General features: G+C 35.0%; 1 protein-coding gene across 1 annotated transcript in view; it reads left to right on the forward strand.

Annotated features, from left to right (window-relative positions):
• The window catches only part of LOC140147352 (prominin-1-A-like), a 62,740-nt gene extending 39,564 nt beyond the window's left edge, over window positions 1-23,176 (forward strand). Inside the window, exons 14-24 of the mRNA XM_072169129.1 lie at window positions 1,080-1,164; window positions 2,077-2,223; window positions 4,998-5,078; window positions 5,746-5,829; window positions 6,193-6,246; window positions 6,892-6,972; window positions 7,346-7,414; window positions 7,767-7,856; window positions 8,291-8,409; window positions 9,355-9,389; window positions 21,972-23,176. Coding sequence (XP_072025230.1) covers window positions 1,080-1,164; window positions 2,077-2,223; window positions 4,998-5,078; window positions 5,746-5,829; window positions 6,193-6,246; window positions 6,892-6,972; window positions 7,346-7,414; window positions 7,767-7,856; window positions 8,291-8,409; window positions 9,355-9,389; window positions 21,972-21,976 — 850 coding nt within the window. The 3' untranslated portion in view covers window positions 21,977-23,176. The remainder of the gene's footprint in view (window positions 1-1,079; window positions 1,165-2,076; window positions 2,224-4,997; window positions 5,079-5,745; window positions 5,830-6,192; window positions 6,247-6,891; window positions 6,973-7,345; window positions 7,415-7,766; window positions 7,857-8,290; window positions 8,410-9,354; window positions 9,390-21,971) is intronic.
• The last annotated feature ends 367 nt before the right edge of the window (window positions 23,177-23,543 follow it).

Below are 23,543 nucleotides of genomic sequence, written 5' to 3' on the forward strand. Positions count from 1 at the left end.
CATTTGTTTGTTAAAACATTTAACATTGATAACATGAACTTCTCAAGAATGTTTGTTTGTTAAAAAAAAAAGGGAGCAAAGAATTAGAGAAACATGGGGAAAAAGGACAGAGAAGAGGAAGAAAAGGAGGAGGGAAAGAGAATAGGATGACCAAACTAAGAATCAAGTTTGAGAATATTTGTAAACATAAGAACATTTAACATTATAACATTCTCAGGAACATGTTTTAAACAAATTAAGGAACATTGCAAACCAAACTTGTTATAATAATAAACGTTCTTTTTTAGTGTTAAAAATTATGTACAGTTTTCATTGGTTTTATTGAACTATATCAGTTTTCTAATCAGTTTTTTACAGTACTGATATCAGTCATGAATAGAAAAAAAAGTATTGCACTTTTAATGTGATTTTTTTTCTTCAAAACCAGTCAACATTAATAGGTAAATTTTCACGGGAAAATTTTCTGGACACGTGACCAATGCGTATCAATGTGAGTGTAACCTCGAGCCTGATCTCTGACCCCCGGCGGTGACCTCGCTATTCAAGTCTTAGTAATTTTGAATTGGAATAGTATTTTTGACCGCAATTTTGATAGAAATTTGTGCACTGCAAATTTATTAAATATTATGCTATCTTAATTTCTTCACAATATCATCAAAACGTAATTTCAAAAATATCTAAAAACGGAAAAAAATATTTATCTACGGAAACTCTTACCATAATATTATTAACTTGCGACAAGTAACTTATTTTGCACCAAAGGAGGAATTCTTCCTATTCAAATACATTGGAAGAACACCCGCTGTGCTCGGGGTCACATTCCATAATGCTAATATGTATGCGCCCATGGGTGTCACGTGTCCAGAAAATTTTCCCGTGAAAATTTACCTATTAATTCTGACTGAAAACAGTCCACTTTTTTTTTTTAATCAGCACCCCCCTCAAAAAAATTCTGGCTGCAGGCATGTCCATATATACGAATACTTGGAAGTAATCCTTACTGGCTCTTGAACACAACAAATTTATTTTGTGATGTAGATATCTCTAAAATAATTGTGTGTTTTGCTTTATCATTGCAGAGGTTGTCAAGCTGACGGTGCTATTTATGATGTGCTCAATTTAGACAGTTTATTTAATTTAACAACTGAATTAGATTACAGAAAGGTAAGTCAAATCTTCATGCATAATACAAAGTACTGGTAGGCGACTACATATAGTGTGTCCAAATAATTGTGGGCATTCCAATAATGCATCAGTAAGTACGGAATACGTCTAGTTGAGCATAATATTGGGAATTGAAATAGTGTACCTGAGATGTAGCAAGTAAAGGAACTGAAGTCATTAAAGAACCTAGTAGTAGTAATTATCAAATTCTTTTATATAAATGTGAAATAATACAGTTTGTAACATGTGACCCATTTTAGGGAGTGCATTATAAGTCTGTGGACATACCTTACTATTTATGCATACATACGCGCTATATAACAGCATGCATGATTGGTCGATAGGCGGGCATAAACAACGTTTATGCCCGGCTTTCCGGTTGTAAACAAGCCGCGCTAGAACCAATGACACTCGCGAGTAGGATATACGCGAGCTATTTACGCAAAGCGCCAATGATGTACGCGGTGTTCACGCACATCCAAAAGCACCGGACTGAGCAAGTAAACGTTTTCTTGCCATTAGCGATGGAAAAACTTTTAAAAAGGATAAAAAAGGAATTGGTAGTTTTTAGTCTAAAATGATGATATTTTTAGTTATGGAGGAAAATAACAGCATGCAGAATGTTGCGTATGTATGAACAGGGTTCATTCATATATTTTCATGACTAAACATTGTTTATGCCCTGAAAATATATGAATGAACCCCTAATTTACAACATAGCTAATATCGGCAAAATGGTTCACATTATGTGACACATTCTGTTATTGATTATTCAAGAGTTAGGACAATTTCATTTGGCATAGAGAGTAATTTTGCTATCAGCATTATGTAATTTTTCTTTCTTTCCTAATTTGCCTGTTATTTACATTTTTTTTATAATTTTTTATATGTATCTATTTATATCCCATGCAGCAATATCCTGAGCTTCTCACGCAACTGGATTCATTTAATGTTAGCTTTAAAGGTTTGAAATTAATTGATGATTCTACCAGAAGGAGTTTATATCAGATTAAAGAATCGGGCATCAGTGCATTGGATTATACGGGATATTTAAATGAGGTAATTTCAAACCAATATACAGGTTAAAATTCATCTATTCTTACATAGATATCTTAAGATTCATAAACTCTGTGTACCACATCATATATGAGTATGACACAATGTGCATGGAGGCTAATGGAGGCATTTTTGACAACTGAGTTACAACATAGACCGTGAAGACATGGACGGTCATCTGCAGCATATCTTTGAAGCTATGATCGTCTCGCCTGAACACAAAGGCAAGATAGTCTTCAAATCTGCCATCGAATCGATTTACCATACAAAAGGTAAATAACTCAACTCTCGTCCACTCAATTGCATTACCAGTCGCAAACCAATGAAATGTTGTGCTCTGAGCATCCATGCAAGCATGACGTTGAGACCAAGGCTTATCCCGGTGTTATCACTTAACATTGACTATGTGTACGCATGATCGTTCCCAATTTCGTGAAAAAAGGGGTTATTTTTAAACTATGTTCGCAAACATAAAATGTTCGTGATATTTAAAAAATAGGGTTGTTTTTGATGACGGTGTACTCGAAATTTAAAAATAGGGTATATTTTTGTGAATCCTGAGAATGTTGAAATACCAAGATTAAATCTTGCCATTTCTTGCTCAATTTACTCCTGGATTTCACTTTTGTGAAACCTTTGTGAAACCTTTCAGCAACTCACTCAGTTCGTTTCTGGGGTTTGTTTACACCCCGGTATACACCAATTACGTCACCTAGGGACTTCCCAATTTGGCCGCTATATTCTTTGGTGTGTGTTCTTGAAATGTTAAAAACGGGGTGCGTTTGAAAAAAGTGTACTTGAAATGCGAAAAATAGGGGTAATTTTGAAGGCTAATTTGTACCTGTTTTTGGGTAAAATAGGGGTAATAAATGCCGAAAATGTCCTTGAAACCACACAAAATAGGGGGGTGTTTTTGACTGTGGGAACGATCATGCGTTACGCGTTTGAATAGGCAGTGACAACACCGGGAGGCTTATATAACGCAAATTGAAACTCATTCAATGCCAGAGTAACAGGTAGTGTTAGGTCAATCGAAACGGTGAATATATGTATTTATTTAATTAACTTGAAACTGCATCAAATAAGCGTTTTTTACCGTTTCATTTCTTGTAACTATAATTGTTTTGTGACAACAGAGTTTACATCGCAGTTATAAACTGTGTCAGAGATAATGTATGTACTTCAATTGAATGCCGCTTCTTTCAACTTGAACACGCTAATCCAACAGGTGCGAGCGAGACGTACATGGTCTCAGCATAATGTGAAATTTCTATAGAATTACAATCCAGACGACCGTCCATCTCTTCACAGTCTATGGTTACAATAATTATTATCTTATACAAACATTAGGCTATCATATAATGAAAATTCCAAATGTCTAGCATACTTGGTTCTAAAGTTATGAAGTTTTATGATGTGTATTTTTTGTACGTATTTTATTGTTGTTTTTTACATATTTTTGCCTATATTTCAATTTCAAATTTGCTGCTTTTTGCCTCCATATGGACCAGATTGTCTCACATATGTGACATGATCAAGAGGAATGAGTTACATGTCGACTCTGGTCGAAAATGAGTTTTACTAGATCTGGTCCATGGGGGCCAAAGGCGGCAAATTTGAAACTGAGATAAAGGTAAAAATATGGAGTAAAAACAATAAAATAAATAAGAAAATAGACATCAAAAAACATCATAACTTTAGAACCAAGTATACTAGACCTTTGGTGTTTTCAGTAAATGATAGCTTATTTTATATATAATATAATACGTACAGTAACTCAATTTTCAAAAATGCCTCCTTTGGCCCCCATGGACCAGATCGTGTCACATATGATTCTTAAGAAGACTTTTAGAGCTTTCAGAAACTGAAAACCCCATGTTGATACGACTTTTCTTTGTGAAGTTACATCAATTTATCAATCGCAGAAAACAATATAAAACAAAAGGATTTAAACACGTTCTTTGCCAATATCTCAAAATCAATATTAGCGACATCCGACTCATTTCTCTTGATCATGTCACATATGTGCATCCAAATCAAATTACAATATATGGGTAATGTACTATGGGATATTTTCATCAAAGTTGTTAATGGTCGTTCTGAGTACCAGTGGTGTAGCAGGGCAGTGGCGTAACTAGGGTTGGTAGCGCCCGGGACAAGAAACAAAATTGACGCCCCTACCCCCCATTCGAGTATATCTTAAACGCAGGCATTGGCATAGCTAGGGTTGTGGTGCCCAGGGCTAAGGATACATAATGCCCTAAATTTTTGAAACAATTGCACACAGAGCGTGCAAAATTTTGGACAAATAAGGCCTACCACTAATTAATTTTGGTTACTAGAAGTTGAATATCGGTCTTAAAATGTTGTTTCAATTAATTTTGTGCTGAAATGTGCACGAAAATTTTGACTTTCATCACTTGGAGGGGCGCAGAATCGATCCTGAATTGGTCAATTTGGCGCCCCCCTAAGGGTGGCGCCCGGGGCATGTTGCCCCCTCTGCCCCCTTTTATGAATTTTTCCTTCAAGTTTTACCAAAAAAGAGTGTACCTTTTGTGAATTTTCTTTCACAAAAAGGGCAGTGTTTTTACAGAAAAAAATGTGACAGTTTTATTCTGATTGGCAGAGGGGTGTTGCATCCTTACAGGTTTGATTGAAACAGTTTCATTTGATTCTGATATCTGCAATGTTCACAATGTATATGATATGTTGCTGAAACTAGCATTTTGCCGTACAAGTTCTTGAACTAATCATGACTCTTTTATTGTTGATTTCAGGTTAATAAGGGAATTACTGGAGTCAACCTAACAACAATATCTAACATGATTGAAATGGCTGCTGCTGCAATACCCGATAGAGTATGTAGATATGGATTAGATAATATGTCATATTCAAGCCCGTAGCCAGGATTTTTTAGGGGGGTGCTGATTTTGAATAAGTGAACTTTTTTTCCAAGGGGGAGGGGGCAATTTTGTGAAAAGTGGACTTTCTTCCCCAAATTTGGACCTTTTTTGACAAAAAAAGCTTTCAAAATCTTTGCAAATTTGGGGTGACCCCACCCCCTGGCTACGGCTCTGGTCATATTCCTGTGTTCCAAAGAGAATAACAGACAGACAGTGACACAGAGATATACAAAAGAAAGGATGAAATTACAAAAGAAAGAAAAGAAAAAAAAATGATGACAGAAAGAAAGAAAGAATAAAAAGACAGGACAAAAAAAAAGGAAAATAGAAAGAAAGGACAAAAGAAAGAAGAAAAAAGGGCAAAAGAAAGAACAGACAAAAGAAAGAAGGGATAAAATATAGGAAAAAAGGTATACAGAAAGAATGAAAGAAAGAAAGAAAGTATGATAAAAAGATAGGACAAAAGAGAGAAAGAAAGAGACTGCAAGAAAAAGGAAGTGATCAAGGTGTAGGAAATTTGCATTCTAACAAAAGCACAAAATGTCCTTGATACATTCCACATTTCAGCAACTTCTGCTTATATTGCATCCAATTTTGTGTATTCTTTTTCATTTTGATGCAGAGTTTACAATCGCAGCTTAAATCTCATGCAACAAATTTACGGAGAATACAAGAAGACACAGTGGATCCTATGTCTGTAAATGTGGTATGTATATTGATCAGACCTTTTCTTTTGGGATGTGAGACTTTGCAAAAATGTGCCAGGGAACAAACCATTTTTTGCATTATATATTTTGAACTTGTTAATGTTTCACTTCAATTTTTGGATTGGAGGAACATACCATTCGATGATGGTACTTTTCCAGCTAAATCTTGTAGTTTGAGCCCATGCGATTTAAAACTGAGACGAATAAAAGTTATATTCAGCTCAGATTTCAAATGGATTACAATAGGAAGGGAGAAAAGTAAGAAGGTTAAAACAGTCTTAAGTTTGATGGCTTTTGGATTTGTATTGATAGATTTGTAACATAAATCTCTAAAAGTGTAATATTATATTTTTTGCACACAGGCAACACTCACGGAACAGTTAATAATATTACAAAGGGAAGCAGCTACTATATCGGTAAGAATGAACCTAAATGATAAAATGAGTTAGTAAAATATCTGAGGGTTGTCAACTAACTGAATGGAGTTGTGTGTCCTTCTGTGCCTCCTTTGCAAGCTTTTGCAATGGGACAGTGATGTTAATGCTCTGATCCTTGGGTCATATCACTTTAATTGCAAAAGTTAAGAACCAGAAAGCCTTAACTTAACTCACAAAGGATTGCTTTCTGGTTCTCAACCCTTGATTATATGACCGTATGGTAATTTTTAAAGATTTCTCAATTTAGGGGTGTTTGGAGCAAAAGTTACCTGATAAAAAAAAAAGAAAATTATTTTAAGTCATCAGTTCTATATACAGAGAGCCATGTGGTACATGTACTTTGCAGTCAGTTTCAAAAAGAGTAGAGATGTCAATTTCTCAAGTCTGTGCAGGTATAGTGTGTTTAACAATCCACAGTGCATTGATATTCACACCATTGATATTTATGAGTCGTATCAATTACATTCAGCCACAAAATGTACAATATAAAAGTAAGGTACATCATGCTAAGAGTCATGAAAAATTTTCACAAGGTGCTCAACCAGTCATAACTCATTAAAATCTAATTATGGTAGATTTGATGTTTTTAAAGTTCATAAAATGTTGTATTTTTTTGCCTTTCAGAATACCATTCACACTACAATTGAAAGAGTTTTAATTGCTCAAGATTTTGTCATCAACAGAGGAGGTGAAATAATTACACAGGTTAGTAATAGGATGGTCCCAGTAAACACAAGATATTCACAGGTTAGAAAAGGTTGACAGAAAACATGTCAGGTTATACAGCGGGTATAGAAAAGGTGTTAAACAATATTCAAAAACATTTTTTTTAAACTTGCCACAAAACATTTGAACATATTGTTATTAAAGAGTTGTTAAAATATTTAGCAAATATGTTTGCAAAAACTATTTTATGGCAAGATGTTAACAATGTGGTTGTAGTATTATTTTCCTGTAAAATGTTTCAAAACATTTTTATGACCTTTATGATGTTTCTTGGTAACCATATTATATATTATATATGAATGTAGTTCAATGTACTTCTCACTTTCAAATTATTGTTGTTTTATTTTCTCAGGAAATCAAGAATTTCACCAACAGGTTACTTGGTTTTGTGGACCAGTTTGTTGACTATGTACATAATGCTGTGAGTATAATATAAACTGAGTAGTTTTAGTATTACTTATTCCAATTCAAATTACTGGAACTAAATGTGTAAATTCCAGTTAGCTGTCAGCTTTAGCATTTCTTTAAGTAAGACAGAATGATTTAGACTTAAGTAGGCAAAAGAAAAAAATGTTTTAATTCGCAATATAAAATTAAATGGGTTTTCAATGTTCCTCATTATGTCATTGTAGCTCAAATTAAAAAAAATGTTTAAACTCAAAAGGAACAAAAGATTGAAAAAAGAATTACGGATTATGGGATATGACTCTCTTTCTATGCATTTTGTTGGTTTTGTTGTATTTAAAGAATGTATTTATTCTTTTTCTACCTAGGTATATAATGACATGGGGCGATGTAAACCAGTAGCTAACATATACAACTCATTTGATGTATTAGTATGCAGTTACAGTGTAGATTCACTGGTAAGTCTTTGCTGACTTAATGGATAACTGATATGTTGTTCTTAGCTTCTCTCAGGTATCTTTCATCTCATACACTCTTAGAAAAAAGGTTATAAAGTTTGTTCAGTTTAAAGGCGAAAATTATTCAGCTTTTGTTACTGCGCGCGTCAATAAAGTCCCAACTCAAGCTCGCGTAAATTCACATAAGCGTGCGCTAGTCACAGATTATGTAACGCACACCTAGCGTAAGCATTGGCCCCAACACAACAGCGTGCACGTTGTTCTATATCAATACACAGTGTTATGTGTCTTATTTTTCTGCCTATTATAAGCCAAAGAAACTTTAGTAAAGGTGTCCTGTATGTGGAACCTTAAATGGTTCTACAAAGAACAAAAAAAGTTCTGAAATGGCTATAATATTAATTACATCATATTTTAAACCATTTGTATTTCAGAATGGGTTCTGGTTAGCCCTTGGCTGGTGTATATTCTTCTTTATTCCAAGTATTATCTTTGCTGTGAAGCTGTCTAAATTCTACAGACGAATGAGGTATTTTGAAGATTACTTCAACACGTAAGTTACTAATAAATCATATAATATATTATCTGTTTTAGATACAATATGTTTGAAGAGGTAGTGAAGCAGTTTGATAAGACAGCTGCTCTGCTCAGTCCCCAGATTTTTTTCCAGATATTTCAAATTTTGGTGATATTTAAGGGCAATTTTAGCCTCCAGAAAAAAAATGCCCGGGCGACTGACCCTACTTGAAAGGTCTGTCCGCACATAGGACAGGGTGTGTTTTTTGTGTCACCTAAACCTAATATAATGTGTTTGCATTCATATTCACAAACCTCCTCTCTGCCAATGATTGATATAATGTCTAGCATGATGGTAAGATAAGAGGTGACAGCGTTGGCTGAAACCTAGTATAAAATTTTATCAGCTAAAACAGAGTCATTTGACAATAAGGTTCTTGTGAGAAATAGTGAAACAAAATCCATCAAAAATTCAGTTGGGGTTTACAGATCTGGATTTATTTGCTTGTATTGTATTTATATTAAACTCAGTTTACTAACTACAAACATATCAAAAAAGAAACAATTAATGTCCAGAGTGCACAGCCACATTAAAATACTGAATTTGTACAAATGTCTTTACCCAACAACACCATTGTGACAGAATGTTTAGTGCTAGCTTCTAGGTTTGGAGTATAGTTAGCATTTATACACTTAATGTAATTCAAAATTATTATACTTAGTTCTCTGGGTTAATAGGATGAATACATTTTAATCTTTCCCCAGAATAGCTAGTGCACATAAACGTAACGAAGGTCGCTGGTTCGAAGCCGGCCAGATGCACTGGGGTTTTTTTCAACGTTTATGTGTACTGGCTACTCTGGGAGGAAAGATTAAAATTTGTTCACTTATTGTAATTGTTTTGAATACTGTTGTACTTGAAATGCAGCATGAATTGGTTTACTAGTCAATTTCTATCCCATTGGTTTTTTGTTGTTGACAGACATGATTTAGAAACAGTGCCGATGAAGATATATGGTGAGTGTCGATGCTGATACCACTATCAAAGATTGGTCGATCAAAACTGTAGCTCGTATAAATGCTGGTCTTAAGTAGGAGTAAGTAAACTACTCAAAAGTTGATAAAAGCTGCATCCACCCTTACCCCAATCCCAGTCAGGGTTAGAGAAAAGGGCTGTTCCATTTAAATCCACACTGCCCTCTGTTGAAAAGTATGAAATACCAATAAGTTGCTCTCTGATGGAAACCAAATGTTGTAAACTGAATGCTACTACAAGTAAAACTTGCTGGATGAAATCATAAAACCAAGGTTTCTACAAAATCTAAATATTATGTTTGAGTCCACACAATCCTGGTTAAGCTTTTGATTCCTTTGTAATTTTGAGATAAAGTGAGACATGAAAATGACTTTGAGTTGATCAGCCGGCATGCATATGAGCTTTGTTGATCTGGTCAGTCTTTGTTGAAGCTGTACATTTATGTAGTTATACCTGAAATATAGATTTTTAATGATGAAAGCTGTTGATGCCATGTGCAATATTACTCTCTCAATCTCCTAATGTAAAAAAGTGAAAAACTCACTCTCCAAAAGAGTGAGAAGAGTAAAATTCACTCCTAAAGGAGTGAAAACTACTCCTAAAAGAGTGGAAAAACTTTACTCTACACTTTTACTTTAGGAATGGTTTCACTCTTTTAGGCGTAATTTTCACAAGATGTACCCAAGTGTCATAAATAAGTTCTAAGGAAATATAGATCAAAGGTTTTGTGAAATTTCTTTGAGCTACAAATGTTCATGAACCAAACTTATACATACATTTAGAAAATGTGAAAATGTGATTACTGTTTTTATATTGTAGGCTAATATTTGCTGTGGCCATGATGAATATTTTTAAAGGCAACATGTTGACATAACTTGTTGAGAAATGCCATAGTTTCACTTATAGGTTCTGAAATGAAATTATTTACTAACATTATATGAACTAAGTTCATCAAACATATCAAAAACAAAAATTAATACACTACTTTTGTGAGCAATTATAGTTAAAAGATTAATAAACATAATCAAAAACAAAAATTAATTACACTACTTTTGTGACCAATAATAGTTTTAACTATTATTGGTTTAAACTATTATTGGTTTTAACTTTTATTGGTGTTAAAAAAGATTAATAAACAAAAAATTTGGAGAAAAGGCAGATGGAAACTCATAGGTCTTTCCTATTCAACTTTATGGGAGCTCTGTAAATATATTTTATGTGAGGTTGAACATATTGTTAAATCGGTACTGCTCAGGCAAATCTTGACAATGTAACATAGGCTCAATGTTGCTGTGCTACCTTCATCAGTCCGGTCCGACTGCCTGATCAGGAAGTACTGCCGAATCAGGCAGCATGTTGCAGAGTCAGGCAGCATGGTATCCCACAATGCAATGCTCTATTTCAAATAGAGCATTTTTTAATATACCGTTATTTCTTGGTTTAGAGTAAAGAAGTAGGTAAAATATATAAAATCATCAATGAATGTACAATTAGTAGTAATTTTTCATCAATTTTAGTTAAAATAAAGTTAATTTTCATATTTAAATCAAATTTTTAAAAAACCGTTAGAAATTGTTTTGTTATTTAAATTATTTTTCTCCCGGTGGAATTTTTTTCGCCCGGTGAAAAATTGTCAACTTACGTCGTACATGTAGCTCATGTGTGTCAAAGTAAAATTTCCACCAATCTTTTATAAAATCAACATGAACAATTTAGTCCTTAGTCTGTCAAATTCGGAAGGGTTACCAAAGCCTGTGTTGCCTGACTCGGCAACATGCTGCCTGATTCGGCAGTACTTCCTGATTAGGCAGTCGGACCGGACTGTTCATAGATCTGTGAATGCTATGGAATTGATGAGTGTGGTTTGATAATAATTTTAAAAAAATGAATGTCTTACTGCCTCAGATTGCAAATGTGAAACTAAGCATGTTGAACTTTTATTTGAATTTGTTAAATGAATGCTCAAAACAGTAACATGGCGTTTTCTTAGGCTGGTACATGAGAAATATAATAATAGATTCAAGAGGAAAAAAGACTAGGCTATATTTTATTCACTGAAACATTGCAGCTCTGTAAATCAGAGATTTTGTAGTAGGTGTTTCACCCATTAATAACAGTCCCTCAACATATGTTTAATTATACTCATAAAGGCAATACCGGATTTTTGTAGATTATTTTCCTGCGCAATTCATGTAACTTGCCTTGTCCTCTGATGAATTGGGTAATGGCTACCCTGCTCAAAATGGTGCAAAATACTTTTTACATGTTTATTTATATAATTAAAATGTAATAGTATAGCCTAGGTGTTGCCTACAATTAACACTATAACAACAGTGGCATGTGTCAGTCAGTTGGGGGAATGCACCCAGTCAGGGCTTGGGAGATATGGGCTACCAATTTGTGAGCAGTGGAGGGAGTCAAGACCCTGCCCCCCCCACTTTTGAAAACCTTCTAACACCCCTGTACAGCACATTGTAACTCCCAAACCCATCACAACTCTTTCATTGGATTTACATATTAGCAGTGTGATTAATGAATACATATGTGACCGTCCAGGTCGAAACGCTCGTAAAGTCAGCCCCTGGTTTTTCTTCCGTGTTTAGAAAATATATATCATAAGCTTTACAATGATATATCATTTGACTTCAAACGATATCCAGTAGCGGAGTTATAACTTGTTAAACTTTGCTCCTTCAGTAAAAGGGTACATTATTTTGGCACTACCTTATTTCTTTTTTCCACATTGCTGGTATTAAATATCAAATGGTCATAATTGGCGGTCACTTCAAATCATCCCCAACTGAACGAGGTTCAGGAATGTCCTCTCATTGTTAATTGTTGGTTAACCCACCACTCGAACGGATTTAGCCAAAGCAAACAAAGACTTAAGCTTTTTACTAATGCTATACATAAGTATACGCTTATTATCCTCTTCAACAATAGGATTAAAGATTGGTGTTTGACTGGACTAAAATGAGAAACATGTCGGACAAATATTAGGGACATATGAATACAACCTCTGTGCATATTTTGCACTATAACTCGAAATACAACTTGCCGACTTTACGAGCGGTTTGAGATGGATGGTCACATATCATGGGTTAAAAAACTTGTGTGTCTCGTCTCAAGTTGGGAATAAAATCTTGTTGGATTTTGCAGTCGCAAATTGGAATTGGTGCGTTTACATGGTTGTGTTGCCAGCGTGCAGACAAATCGCCCTTCTACATGTGTGTACACCCCCTATTGGATTAGGTTAGGATGTGATTCAAATCTGGCATTACTCTACAATTTGAGATGAGACAAACTATAAGATGTGTTGTAAATGTTTGTGAAATACACCTAATCAGGTGGTGTGCAATAATTTGTTAAGGGATTGGGGTGGAAGTGTATATTTGGAATGGTGGGTTATAAAGCACACTTATTGCATTATAAATAAACAAATGCTGTTTCAAGTGCATTGTTAATAATACTCCAAGCTAGTAGTACTGTAGCATGCAAACCAACATCCCGACCAACATGCAATGGGGAAAAAGACTTAATATAGGGCAAGATGCAGGATCATTTATTTTGAGAATGGCCATTGATTATTCCTGGCTTAGCACTGGCACAATTATACGAACTTTGCACAGTATGCACACATTTGTTTTTCTTGTATTTGTTTATGCTTTTGTTTTGCTATAATTTCATATTTAGAAGCTAGTAGATCAATTTGTTTTTGCACAACAGAAGTTTATTTAAGATTTCTAGACTGTCATGGTGTTTGTTGGTATACTGGCTGAGGTACAACAAGTAATATTACTTACATATCGTCAGCCTACTATGATAATTGCTTGAGTCATTTTTGTAATTTTGAGAATAAAGCACAAAATATGGTTCAAGCATGCATTTAAATATATTTATTCACCAATCTATGCACAAGAACAAATGATAACAAGAGAAATGAAAGGGAATAATCAGAAATAATTAGGGTGATTATGTAACTGATGCTTGAACTAAGTTTTGTACTTTGTTCTCAAAATGACAAGAAATGACTTGGGCAATTATCGTAGGGTGACAATATGGACCTCTATGTAAAAATTTGTTATTTATGTTTGAAGATAATTGAGAAAAAAATAGTGAAATTTTACACTTCTTGATTACTTATATCTTTTTATCTAAAATGTATAGTAGATTATGAGTACCAGGCACCATGAGGCTGTCTTGAATGAGGTAATAACATGCATGGAAAATAGAGCATGTAGACTAGTTTGCTTACAGCAAAATGTCAGGAATGAATGGCTGTTCTGTGTCTTTTGTTCAGTGTTTTGTTTTATTATTCAAGAAATGTCAAGATTTATATATGTGACCTGCTCCCACAAAACCAGACATAAGTCACAAAATTTGAAAATTGAGGTTTTGATATCATCATTTAGTAGAGGTCCTCAGCTTTCATTTGATATCAAAATTGTGTTTCAGGGACATGTGGTCCTCATTCTACAGTCCTTCAACGGAAAGGATGGAAGTGACACATAAAGAAAAGGCAAATGCAAGAAAAATGGCTTTAAAGTTGTAAAATGACATGTTAAGAACTTGGCTTGGCTCAGAAAATGCAAGATTTGGGTGCTTTAGACATAAAAGAATATTTTGTTTTCAGTGGTAGGTTAAAGTAAACATATTAAGGAATCAAAAAAATAATACAAACTGAAAAACAAAATCCCCTTACCCAACTTTGACTCACCGTATCTCAAAATGACTGAGTGCGACTTATGGCGGGTTTTGTCAGAGCGGGTCACATATTTCGTATATTTTGTTTTGTTGTTATATTTTAACTGCTTCTTGCATCATTGTCATGCATTCATATGAATTTGGAAAGAAATTGCAAATTACAGATTCTGAATTTTGGAAAACATGAACTTGGGGCCATGCATGTTCATCATGTTCATATACTTATTGTGTAATTACTAGCAAGCAGCATCTCAAATTCATAACATGTAGCCTGGCATTTTATTTTTTCCCAATTCATCACAAATTCATGTTTTGTACATTTATAATAATCTTACAATTTTACATTTCTTGCACCATTATATAGTATAAACACAACTTCATGCTATGACATAGGCACATAAAAAAGTCCTATAGGATATTCCAGGGTGCTGCCCGTAGCTTGCCATTCTTGATGATTAATTTGCTTCTTGTTTTTATTCTTACTCTTCACAAATATTTCCCCATTGTTCCAAAATAACATTCTGCATTGAGAATGTCCTAGCCTACATTCTGCATTGAGAATGTAGGCTAGGACAATGCCTATATTGCATGTTTTCATGGAGGGCAAAATATTGTATCCTGATTATTTTGTCATGCACCAGATAAACATGTGTGTTAATGTGCAAACCTTTGTGGTTGTCAAGCTTAAAGACATTAAACATATTATTTGATTTCAGGTTTCTGCCAATAAATGTTGGAGGTACAGTTACACTCTTTGGATCCCCATGTGTGACAATCCTATATTGAAGATTAATTATTTATAGGTTAATGAATGCGTCTTACTTGTTGAGATGTTGATGCGTCTAATGCACGAGCCCCGAAGACGCATCAACATCTCAGTACAAGTGCATTATTTTGTACAATTTCTCGAGCAACAAGTAATGCGCATTTATTAACCTATTTCATACACGAGAAAAAAGCCATGATTTTAGCTAATTTTATAACAAAATTGTCACTAAATATGTTGGAAAATATGAGCAAATATAAATGCATCCACCCGCCAGGAAAATGAATCAATCCTACGCGATGCGAATGCGCGCAAAAGCACTGCGCGTAGTACGCGGACTGCGCGCCCGTGCAATTGTACAATATTAATGCACTAAGCATATTTTTCTAACGACCGTGTGGTTCAAAGAGTGTATGAAATTGTCACAAATGAGGTTATTTTGAATATGGACTCTCTAATCTCTGTGGATTGATACTGCTGATATTAATGTTCACTGCTATCTACTGCTGATAACATTATTCACTGGTGTCTACTGCTGATATTAGTAGTTCTCTTATAAATCTCTTTCAGGGTGGCCAAACTTGTACGAGCCTTGTGCTCTTTTTTGGTCATCCCTCCATTGTAATACCGTTTGTTTTGAAATATGATTCAATTGGTAAATAAAACTGAAACTGAAACTGATATGCCTTGTTTACTGCTATCCACTGTTGCCAGTAGCATACACTGATATCCACTGTTGCCGATAGCATTCACTGCTATCCACTGTTGCTGATAGCATTCACTGCTATCCACTGTTGCTGATAGCATTCACTGCTATCCACTGTTGCTGATAGCATTCACTGCTATCCACTGTTGCTGATAGCATTGTTCACTAATATCCACTGTTGCCGATTGATTGATCAACTGTTGATAGCATTGTACATCATCCACTGATCACTGATGCTGATAGCATTTTTCTCTGTTAACTACTGCTGATGGCATTGTTCACTGCTATCTACTGATTGCAGTGTTTACTGCTATCTACTGATGATAGCATTGGTCACTGCTGTCTACTGCTAATGGCATTGTTTACTGCTATTTACTGCTGATAGCTTTATTCACTGCACTGCTGACAGCATTCCCAGCAAACACAAAACGTTTTCGACATCATTCGCAAAAGGTTATAAAAGGTTATCAGAAAACGTTTAAATGTCGGGTTATATAAAGGGTATATTAAGACTATAAAACGTTTTCATAACCTTAAAAAACATTTTTTGATAACTACTGCTCAGCAAATAAAAATGTTTTACAGAAAACGTTTAAATGTCGGGTTATATAAGGGGGCTGGCATTTTCTTCGGAAGTGGGGGGGTCACAAAAATACTGGGGGGGGGCATAGAATTTTCAGACCAAAAATAGGGGGTTATAATTTTTTAACACCCAAAATAGGGGGGTTATAGAATTATTTAGGGCTGGTGACTTAAAATTTTCAAGCGCTGCTGCATTCTTTAACCATCAGTCGAAATGTGCGTACAATCTATGCAAAATTTTTACACGCTCCATGGCGCTTTCTTTACACTTACAATAAAAATTTACCGTGCTCCACACACTTTCTTCACTTTTAAGTTTTGACGCGCTCGCGCCTTAGTTCGACAATGAATAATTTTTCTTGAGTCTGTGTAGTTGGAAGGGGGGGGGGGGCATAAAATTTTTCGCCCCCCGATAGGGGGGTCGTAAAAATTTTTTGCCAGCGATAGGGGGGGGGGTCATAAAAAAATTGACTCCGGTCACCGACATACTTGTGACCCCCCCTTCCGAAGAAAATGCCAGCCCCCCTAAAGGGTATAAAAACGTTTTAATAACATTCCAAAAACATTCTTGAAAACTTGATACAAAACATTCTAAACAGAATGTTATTTTGGGGTTGAACAAATATTTTTCAAAAATGTTTGCCCAAAATATTTTCAATAACGCTTTTAAAAACGTTTTCATGACCTTTATATAACCCGACATTTAAATGTTATTAAAAGGTTTTCAAAAACATTTTAAGAACATTTCTGTGTTTGCTGGGTGCAAATATTTTAACATAATGTTATTTAAATATTGACACAATATTTGGCAAAAATGTTTGCAAAAATTGTTAACAATAACATTTTTTGAAAACATTTAAAAATATTGTTGTAGTGTGTTTTCATTCAAAACGTTTTAAAACGTTATCATGTCCTTTATATAACCCGACATTTTAATGTTATTAAAACGTTTTTACCTAAACCAAAAGCCAAAATATAACTTATTTAAAACGTTTTTAAAATGTTTTTGTGTTTGCTGGGTTGTTAACTGCTGTCTACTGCTGATAGCATTGTTCACTGCTATCTACTGCTGACAGCATTGTTCACTGCTATTTTCTGCTGATAGTACTGTTAACTGTTATCTAATACTGATTGCAATGCTCACTGCTATCTTCTGCTGATAGAATTGTTCACTGCTATCTTCTGCTGATAGAATTGTTCACTGCTATCTACTACTGATGGCGCCGTTAACCATGCTCTACCGCTGATAGCATTGTTAATTGCTATCTGCTGCTGATAGCACAGTTCAGTACCGTCTTCTGTTGCAGTACTGTTCACTGCTATCTACTACTAACTGAGCTTGTTTTAGGTTATGGCCAATGGTTGTTTAATATTTAATCCAGCCTTTACCAAATCCCCTCATAACATAACCATTTTTTTGTATGTATAAAAAGATAGTTTATTAAGCTCCCATTTATAGAAAATGGTTAAATCCAGTACATTTCTGTTTCATCAGCATATTGATTTCTTGAGAGTGTGAGATGCGTCTTACCGGCCTCATGCCTGCATGCATGCCCATTACAGCGGATCTGTCTTGTAAACAGGAAACTCAAGTAATATACTCAAAAACGTTTTGTCACACAAGGTGGATACAAACATTAGCAATCAATTGTTATTACAGTTAGATGTCTTGGACCAATTTTTCACCATAAATATGAAGATTAAAATTAATTAAGGGGGTACTACACCCCTGCCTAATTTTGTGCCTATTTTTGCATTTTTCTTAAAAATTATAGTGCATTGGTGACAAGTAAGATATGTATATTATAGGGGCAAGGAGTACAACTACTGCACTGGAAATTTTTATTTCAGCACAGACAACAGTTCTGGAGTTACAGTCCAAAATGAGGGAAAACCAATATTTGACCAATAAATCAATAACTAGCCTTGAGTTGCTGAATTTTCTGTGCAGTAGTTGTAGTCCTTGCCCCTATAATATACATATCATACTTGTCACCAATGTGCTATAATTTTTGAGAAAAATGCAAAAATGGGCACAAAATTGGCCAGGGGTGTAGTACCCCCTTAATATTCATTAGTTAAATAACCATGCATTCGCATTATGCTCAATGAAGATCAAATGACATGCATGTGAAGGAACCGAAGAGTTCTGGCAATTTATGTAAAAGCAGTTGGATTTAATCCATTAATTTGTCACTTTTACACCTGGATGTTGGAATTTCAATTTTTGTTAACCCTGTCAAATATACTTGTAAAGAAACTCATTCAGATTCAACATATAGCCCAAGAACTGTTACACCCACAAAGCTAAAAGTTCCAGTTTTGAAATACCTCCAATGGCTGGCTACCCACTGAGGACAGGATTCATAAAATGGTGACATTTATTTATTTGTCATCTCAAGGGTTCATACCACTAAATCCGCCTGTGAAGCGGTTTCCGGTAAAAGTTTATCACAACTATAGTCCCAACTTTGCATAAAAATTGAAGAAAATCGGTACAATTTTAACAATTTTAGTGTTAAAAATCGTGTTTTACTAGATTTTGTGAATGTGATCTCTGCAAATTTGAAAAGAAAATGCAAAAATTTGAGTGATGTTTACGATTATGGGCGCATGAACACACGAGGTCAAAACGCGGTTAGCAGTCGGATGTAAACACAGGAAAATCTGGCCTTTTTATATAATGCTAATTTTCTCAAAAAGTAGTCCTAAAATGTTGTGTCATTTTCAGATATGTTATGCAGAATTTTGTTCTGATTAAGATGATATCAAATATATATTTTAAAGTAAGAGGTAACTTGACTTATGGCCTAAAATGCGACCCCTATTTTGCACATAAAGTTTATGGAAAGCTATTTTGTGTTATGTAACCTCAAGACACTGCACCATCATATCTGTCAAATACTTGTTCAACTAACACCTTGTTGTCAATGGTTGCCTAATGCCTAGCAACAAGCTACTTTTTTTTCAAGAAAAAGACAAACAAGGGATCTTGGGGTCAAAGATGTCATCTGCAGCCCCGGGTCTGCAGCTCCATATCTTTGGAATGAACTGCTGGAACATATTAGACTTTGTTCCTAAATCTGCTTTAAAGGAGTATTTTGTGATCCTAGCATCCTCTTTTTATGAAACTATTCAGTAGATATCCAGGAAAAAAGCTTATTCCCAAAATTTCAGTTGATTCCGATTTTGCATTTGCGAGTTATGCACGATTATGTGTATTGCACTGCTCCATAGACAATGAAATTCAAATTTCATGATATCTTTGAATAACGAATTAAAACCATATTATAACATTTGCTGAGGAGGACGCCTCACTGATTTTTTTTAATTCACTTTTTTACACGATTATATTGTACTTTATTAAACCAATATACCCTGCAAAATTCAAGACTCTAGGTGTTGTAGTTTTGTCAAAATCCGAGATTTTGAATAAAGCGCCGAACCGGCGCCTTATTATTACGATGGAATTATTAGTCGAACGCATACACGATGTTCATAACACACAGTACACACGGCGTGCAGGACGGTGATCTACACAACAAAGGGTCGTACCATAACATGACCGAATGAGTGGTACGTATTGGCGACATACGCGCTGGTAGTAAATTCCAATTTACTTTGCTTTGCTGTAGTTGTTCGCTCAAAAATAAAGGGGATATATCTGACAGTAAAACTAACATTTTATGTCAAAGAATTGCTAATCTATTTTGTATGATAATGTTATAATATTGCTTTAATCTGCAAGAAATATTTTGTACATAAACATTATGTAGCCAGAGGTTTCCAGTGATATAAAAATCTCAATTTTTTTTAGAAAAGTGGGGGGATGATGCTGTACGTGGATCACAAAATGCCCTTTTAAAAAGTTATTTAATGTCCAGGGCTGATAGTAGTTATTTTCTGGCAAGTTAATAATTATGTCTCTTTGTAATCTTTGTGTGATAGCACAATGAGCATCTTTTCAAGATGGATACCGGCACTTCATAAGTTTTCATTATTATCATTAACACTGTATTTATACCTATTTTAAATAAAAATACACCAGAAGTACGTATGGTAGCTCAAAAGTTATGGTAATTTACTAATTAAAATTTGATTAGCATAGAGTATAATTTAGCAATTATGTTAATTGTACCGTGTGCATTGGTAGCACCAGGAGGGCATGGGGGAAGTGTATTTCAGCAGAGGCAAAATCTACAAATTGTCCACACAAGTGTCGCAAAAAATGGAAATTTTTGTAATTTTGTGATCTTGGGAAATAAAAGGTCAACTACTGCACGATTTACCTGCCAAGTTTTGTAAGTGAGGATTCTCCTCACTTGTAAACATCACTAGTGAGCCAACTTAGGACCAGCTATTGTTCAAATCATGAGCGGTTTGGTCCCTTATGCAAGTGCCAATGATGGGGGAGAGTGGGAGCACAGATCTGTATAATGTGTTTCATTTTGTCTTAACACTGGTTCTTTGTACTTCCCAATATTATGGTTTACTTAAATGCTATTTAACCATAGCCCTATACCATTTTTCACCATGATGTGGCAGTGACGTCAGTGCGCATTTCATTAAGCATAGCTTCAAATCACTAGCGTTCACTCAAGGTGCTGGCGTACACATGCACATGCTTAAAAACACGGCATAGATGCACGCGTGAAACAGATGCCACAATGCATTGACGCTACTGCCACATCAGGGTGAAAAATGGTATAGTATAACAAAAGGCTGTATATGTATTCTTTTTACATCATTAACAAGTTACCCCTTTTACCTTGGTTGAGGACTTTAGTCTAATTTTTCTATTTGACTCACATGGAAAAAGGCTGCAAGATTAGGGAATAAAATGTTACTGTCTTGTGCTATAAGTTGGATAACTGTATGTCACATAATTTGACAAAAGAAAGTATGTTCCTCTTATTGTCTTTGCAAGTTGCATCCTTTCACCATGTGAGGGTCATTGAAAAAGTTGACTACATTTATGGGAAAAGGAAATGTTTTAAAAAGGTTCTTGATCCAATCACCCCATTTGTCTTCATCAAAACAGAGATTTTGTTATCAGAAGAAAGCTTATATATTTTTCACATTATATTACCCTAGTAAAATTTAACGCTTTTGTTTAGATGATGTGAACAAAATGTAGTGAATTGTGGTTACCACACCAGAAGTATCTACTATCCTATGGAGAATTACATTGTTATTGCTTCTCAACTTTTTGAGTTGCTGCTTCTCATATCAAAACTGCTGGAGCAATACAACTCAAAATTTGGAAACATATTGTTTTAATGATAAGCCTCTATCTAAGATAGAAAACAGACCATGAAAAATTGGACCACGCCTCTGCTGAAGTAAATATTAAACACACCCTTTCATAGGCGTAGATCCTGGGGGGATGGGAGGATATATCCCCCAATATTTTGCCAAGGGGATGGTCCATACAATCATCCCCCCCAATGTTGACGCCTGTATGTGAGTTTCTGACCAAATTAACCTCATATTTTGTCATTTTAGCCCCCAAAGCCCAAGTTTTCTTTCGCTACGCGCAAATTTATTACACTTTTGTACAATATTTTAGTTTAGCTTCAAAATGACACAATTTTTCATGCGCTTCGCGCACCTTTGTACCATAAACTTATTTTGTCGCCAAAAGGTGCCAGATTCACTATTATTTCAAGACATTTTTTCCAACCCCATCCCCCCCCCATGTCAAAAATAAATCTTCTCCACTGCGCCCTTTTTCCGCATTAGTGCTGACAAATCATTTCTACATACGTGTTTTATAACATCATTTATTTTTATTTTTATTTACAGAATAAAAAGTTTGGCAACAAATTGTCAATGGTATCCAGACATAAGATATCATTGAGGATATCCACACAACTGGAATGAATGCAAATCAATGTGAAACTGCTATCAGCCTCCGTCCTGAGATCAGATCTGGATCAGCTATATCCAGATCATATGAAGCAAAACTGAAACTATTTATGATAAGGCAACAAAAAAATTTCACTTTGGTTTCTCTTTTCCTTCGTCTATTCACTGTAGAAGTGACGTAAGGCTACTATAGCAATAGATGAATACAATTTTTGACTATATATCGCCCTGCACTACAACATTCACGCGGTACCTATGCATTGAACCATATCATGCTGATCACTCGCACCTGTAAGATTAGTATCTTTGAAAAGAGCAGTATAGTATTCATTCTATGATTGCAGACATACACAGGTGATGAGTGCAACCTGCTTGTAGTGCAGGGCGATATAGTCAAAAAGGTCTTCATCTACCATAAAAACTCGATAGTTAGCATATGTGCTTACTATGCGCTTTACCAACTGACCTAATGGGTTGAGACACACATTTGCAGGTTTACTTGTTTGTATATAACTATGTGTATCGATGATTGGCTCAAAACCCTTTACACATCGTGGATGGGGCTCTTCATATTTGCATGTTTTAAAATCGCTCGATAGTAAGCACATATGCTAACTATCGAGTTTTTACGGTATTGCTATGGTAGTTAATCCAGTTATGACGTCACTTCTACAGCGAATTGTCCTATTTATTTAATGAGAGGATTGCTCCATTTACCTGAATGTATATCTACATTGTATGGCCCTGAAGCAACTTCTGTCATTGTTCTGTTGCTGTTGTATTGCTTGTATTTTTTGCGTATAATTTAAAAGATTTCAAATTTTTAAGTTTTGAACATTTTGTAAACTGCAAAATGACATCTGGGAAAAAGATCTATAAAGCTCAGCCACCCTTCGCATAACAGATTGTGTTTTGATAAAGTTATAGCAGAACTGGATCGGATTAGATCATGTGGTGATTGTGACTACTGACTAGCCCATAAAGTAACTTAGAACTAAATCAACTTTCTTTAACATTTTAAGATAGACTGAGTACCTTTTGCAGGGCTGTCAACTCTCACGCATTGGCCGTGAGTCTCACGCATTGGGTCACTTTCTCACGGTCTCACGCCAAGATAGTATAATCTCACGCCTAGTAGTAAATCTCACGCAAAAAAGCTGGAAAATGAGTAAAATCTCACGCATCGTCATGAATAATTTGTTGTTTCTCCCAACCCCCCCCCCCCCCCCACACCCCGCATTTCAAAATATCAAGCGCCGTGGCTCAAATAATCATTGTTCAAAATGAACATTGAGTCGGCAAATCCTGGGGCAAATCCCGCACGCATCTGTCTCACGCCAAGCAATTCCAAAAAGTTGACAGCCCTGCCTTTTGTTTCCTATGAACTTTAAAATTAGAATTCCAAATTATTGATATTTTACAGACAGATGAGAAATATCTTGAATAACACAAGATTTGTGTTTAAATCAAAAGCAAGCAAATACATTGAATGTAAATTGTGATTTTTGC

This window comes from Amphiura filiformis, chromosome 3 (assembly GCF_039555335.1).
Source record: "Amphiura filiformis chromosome 3, Afil_fr2py, whole genome shotgun sequence".
Classification (NCBI taxonomy): Eukaryota; Metazoa; Echinodermata; class Ophiuroidea; order Amphilepidida; family Amphiuridae; genus Amphiura; species Amphiura filiformis.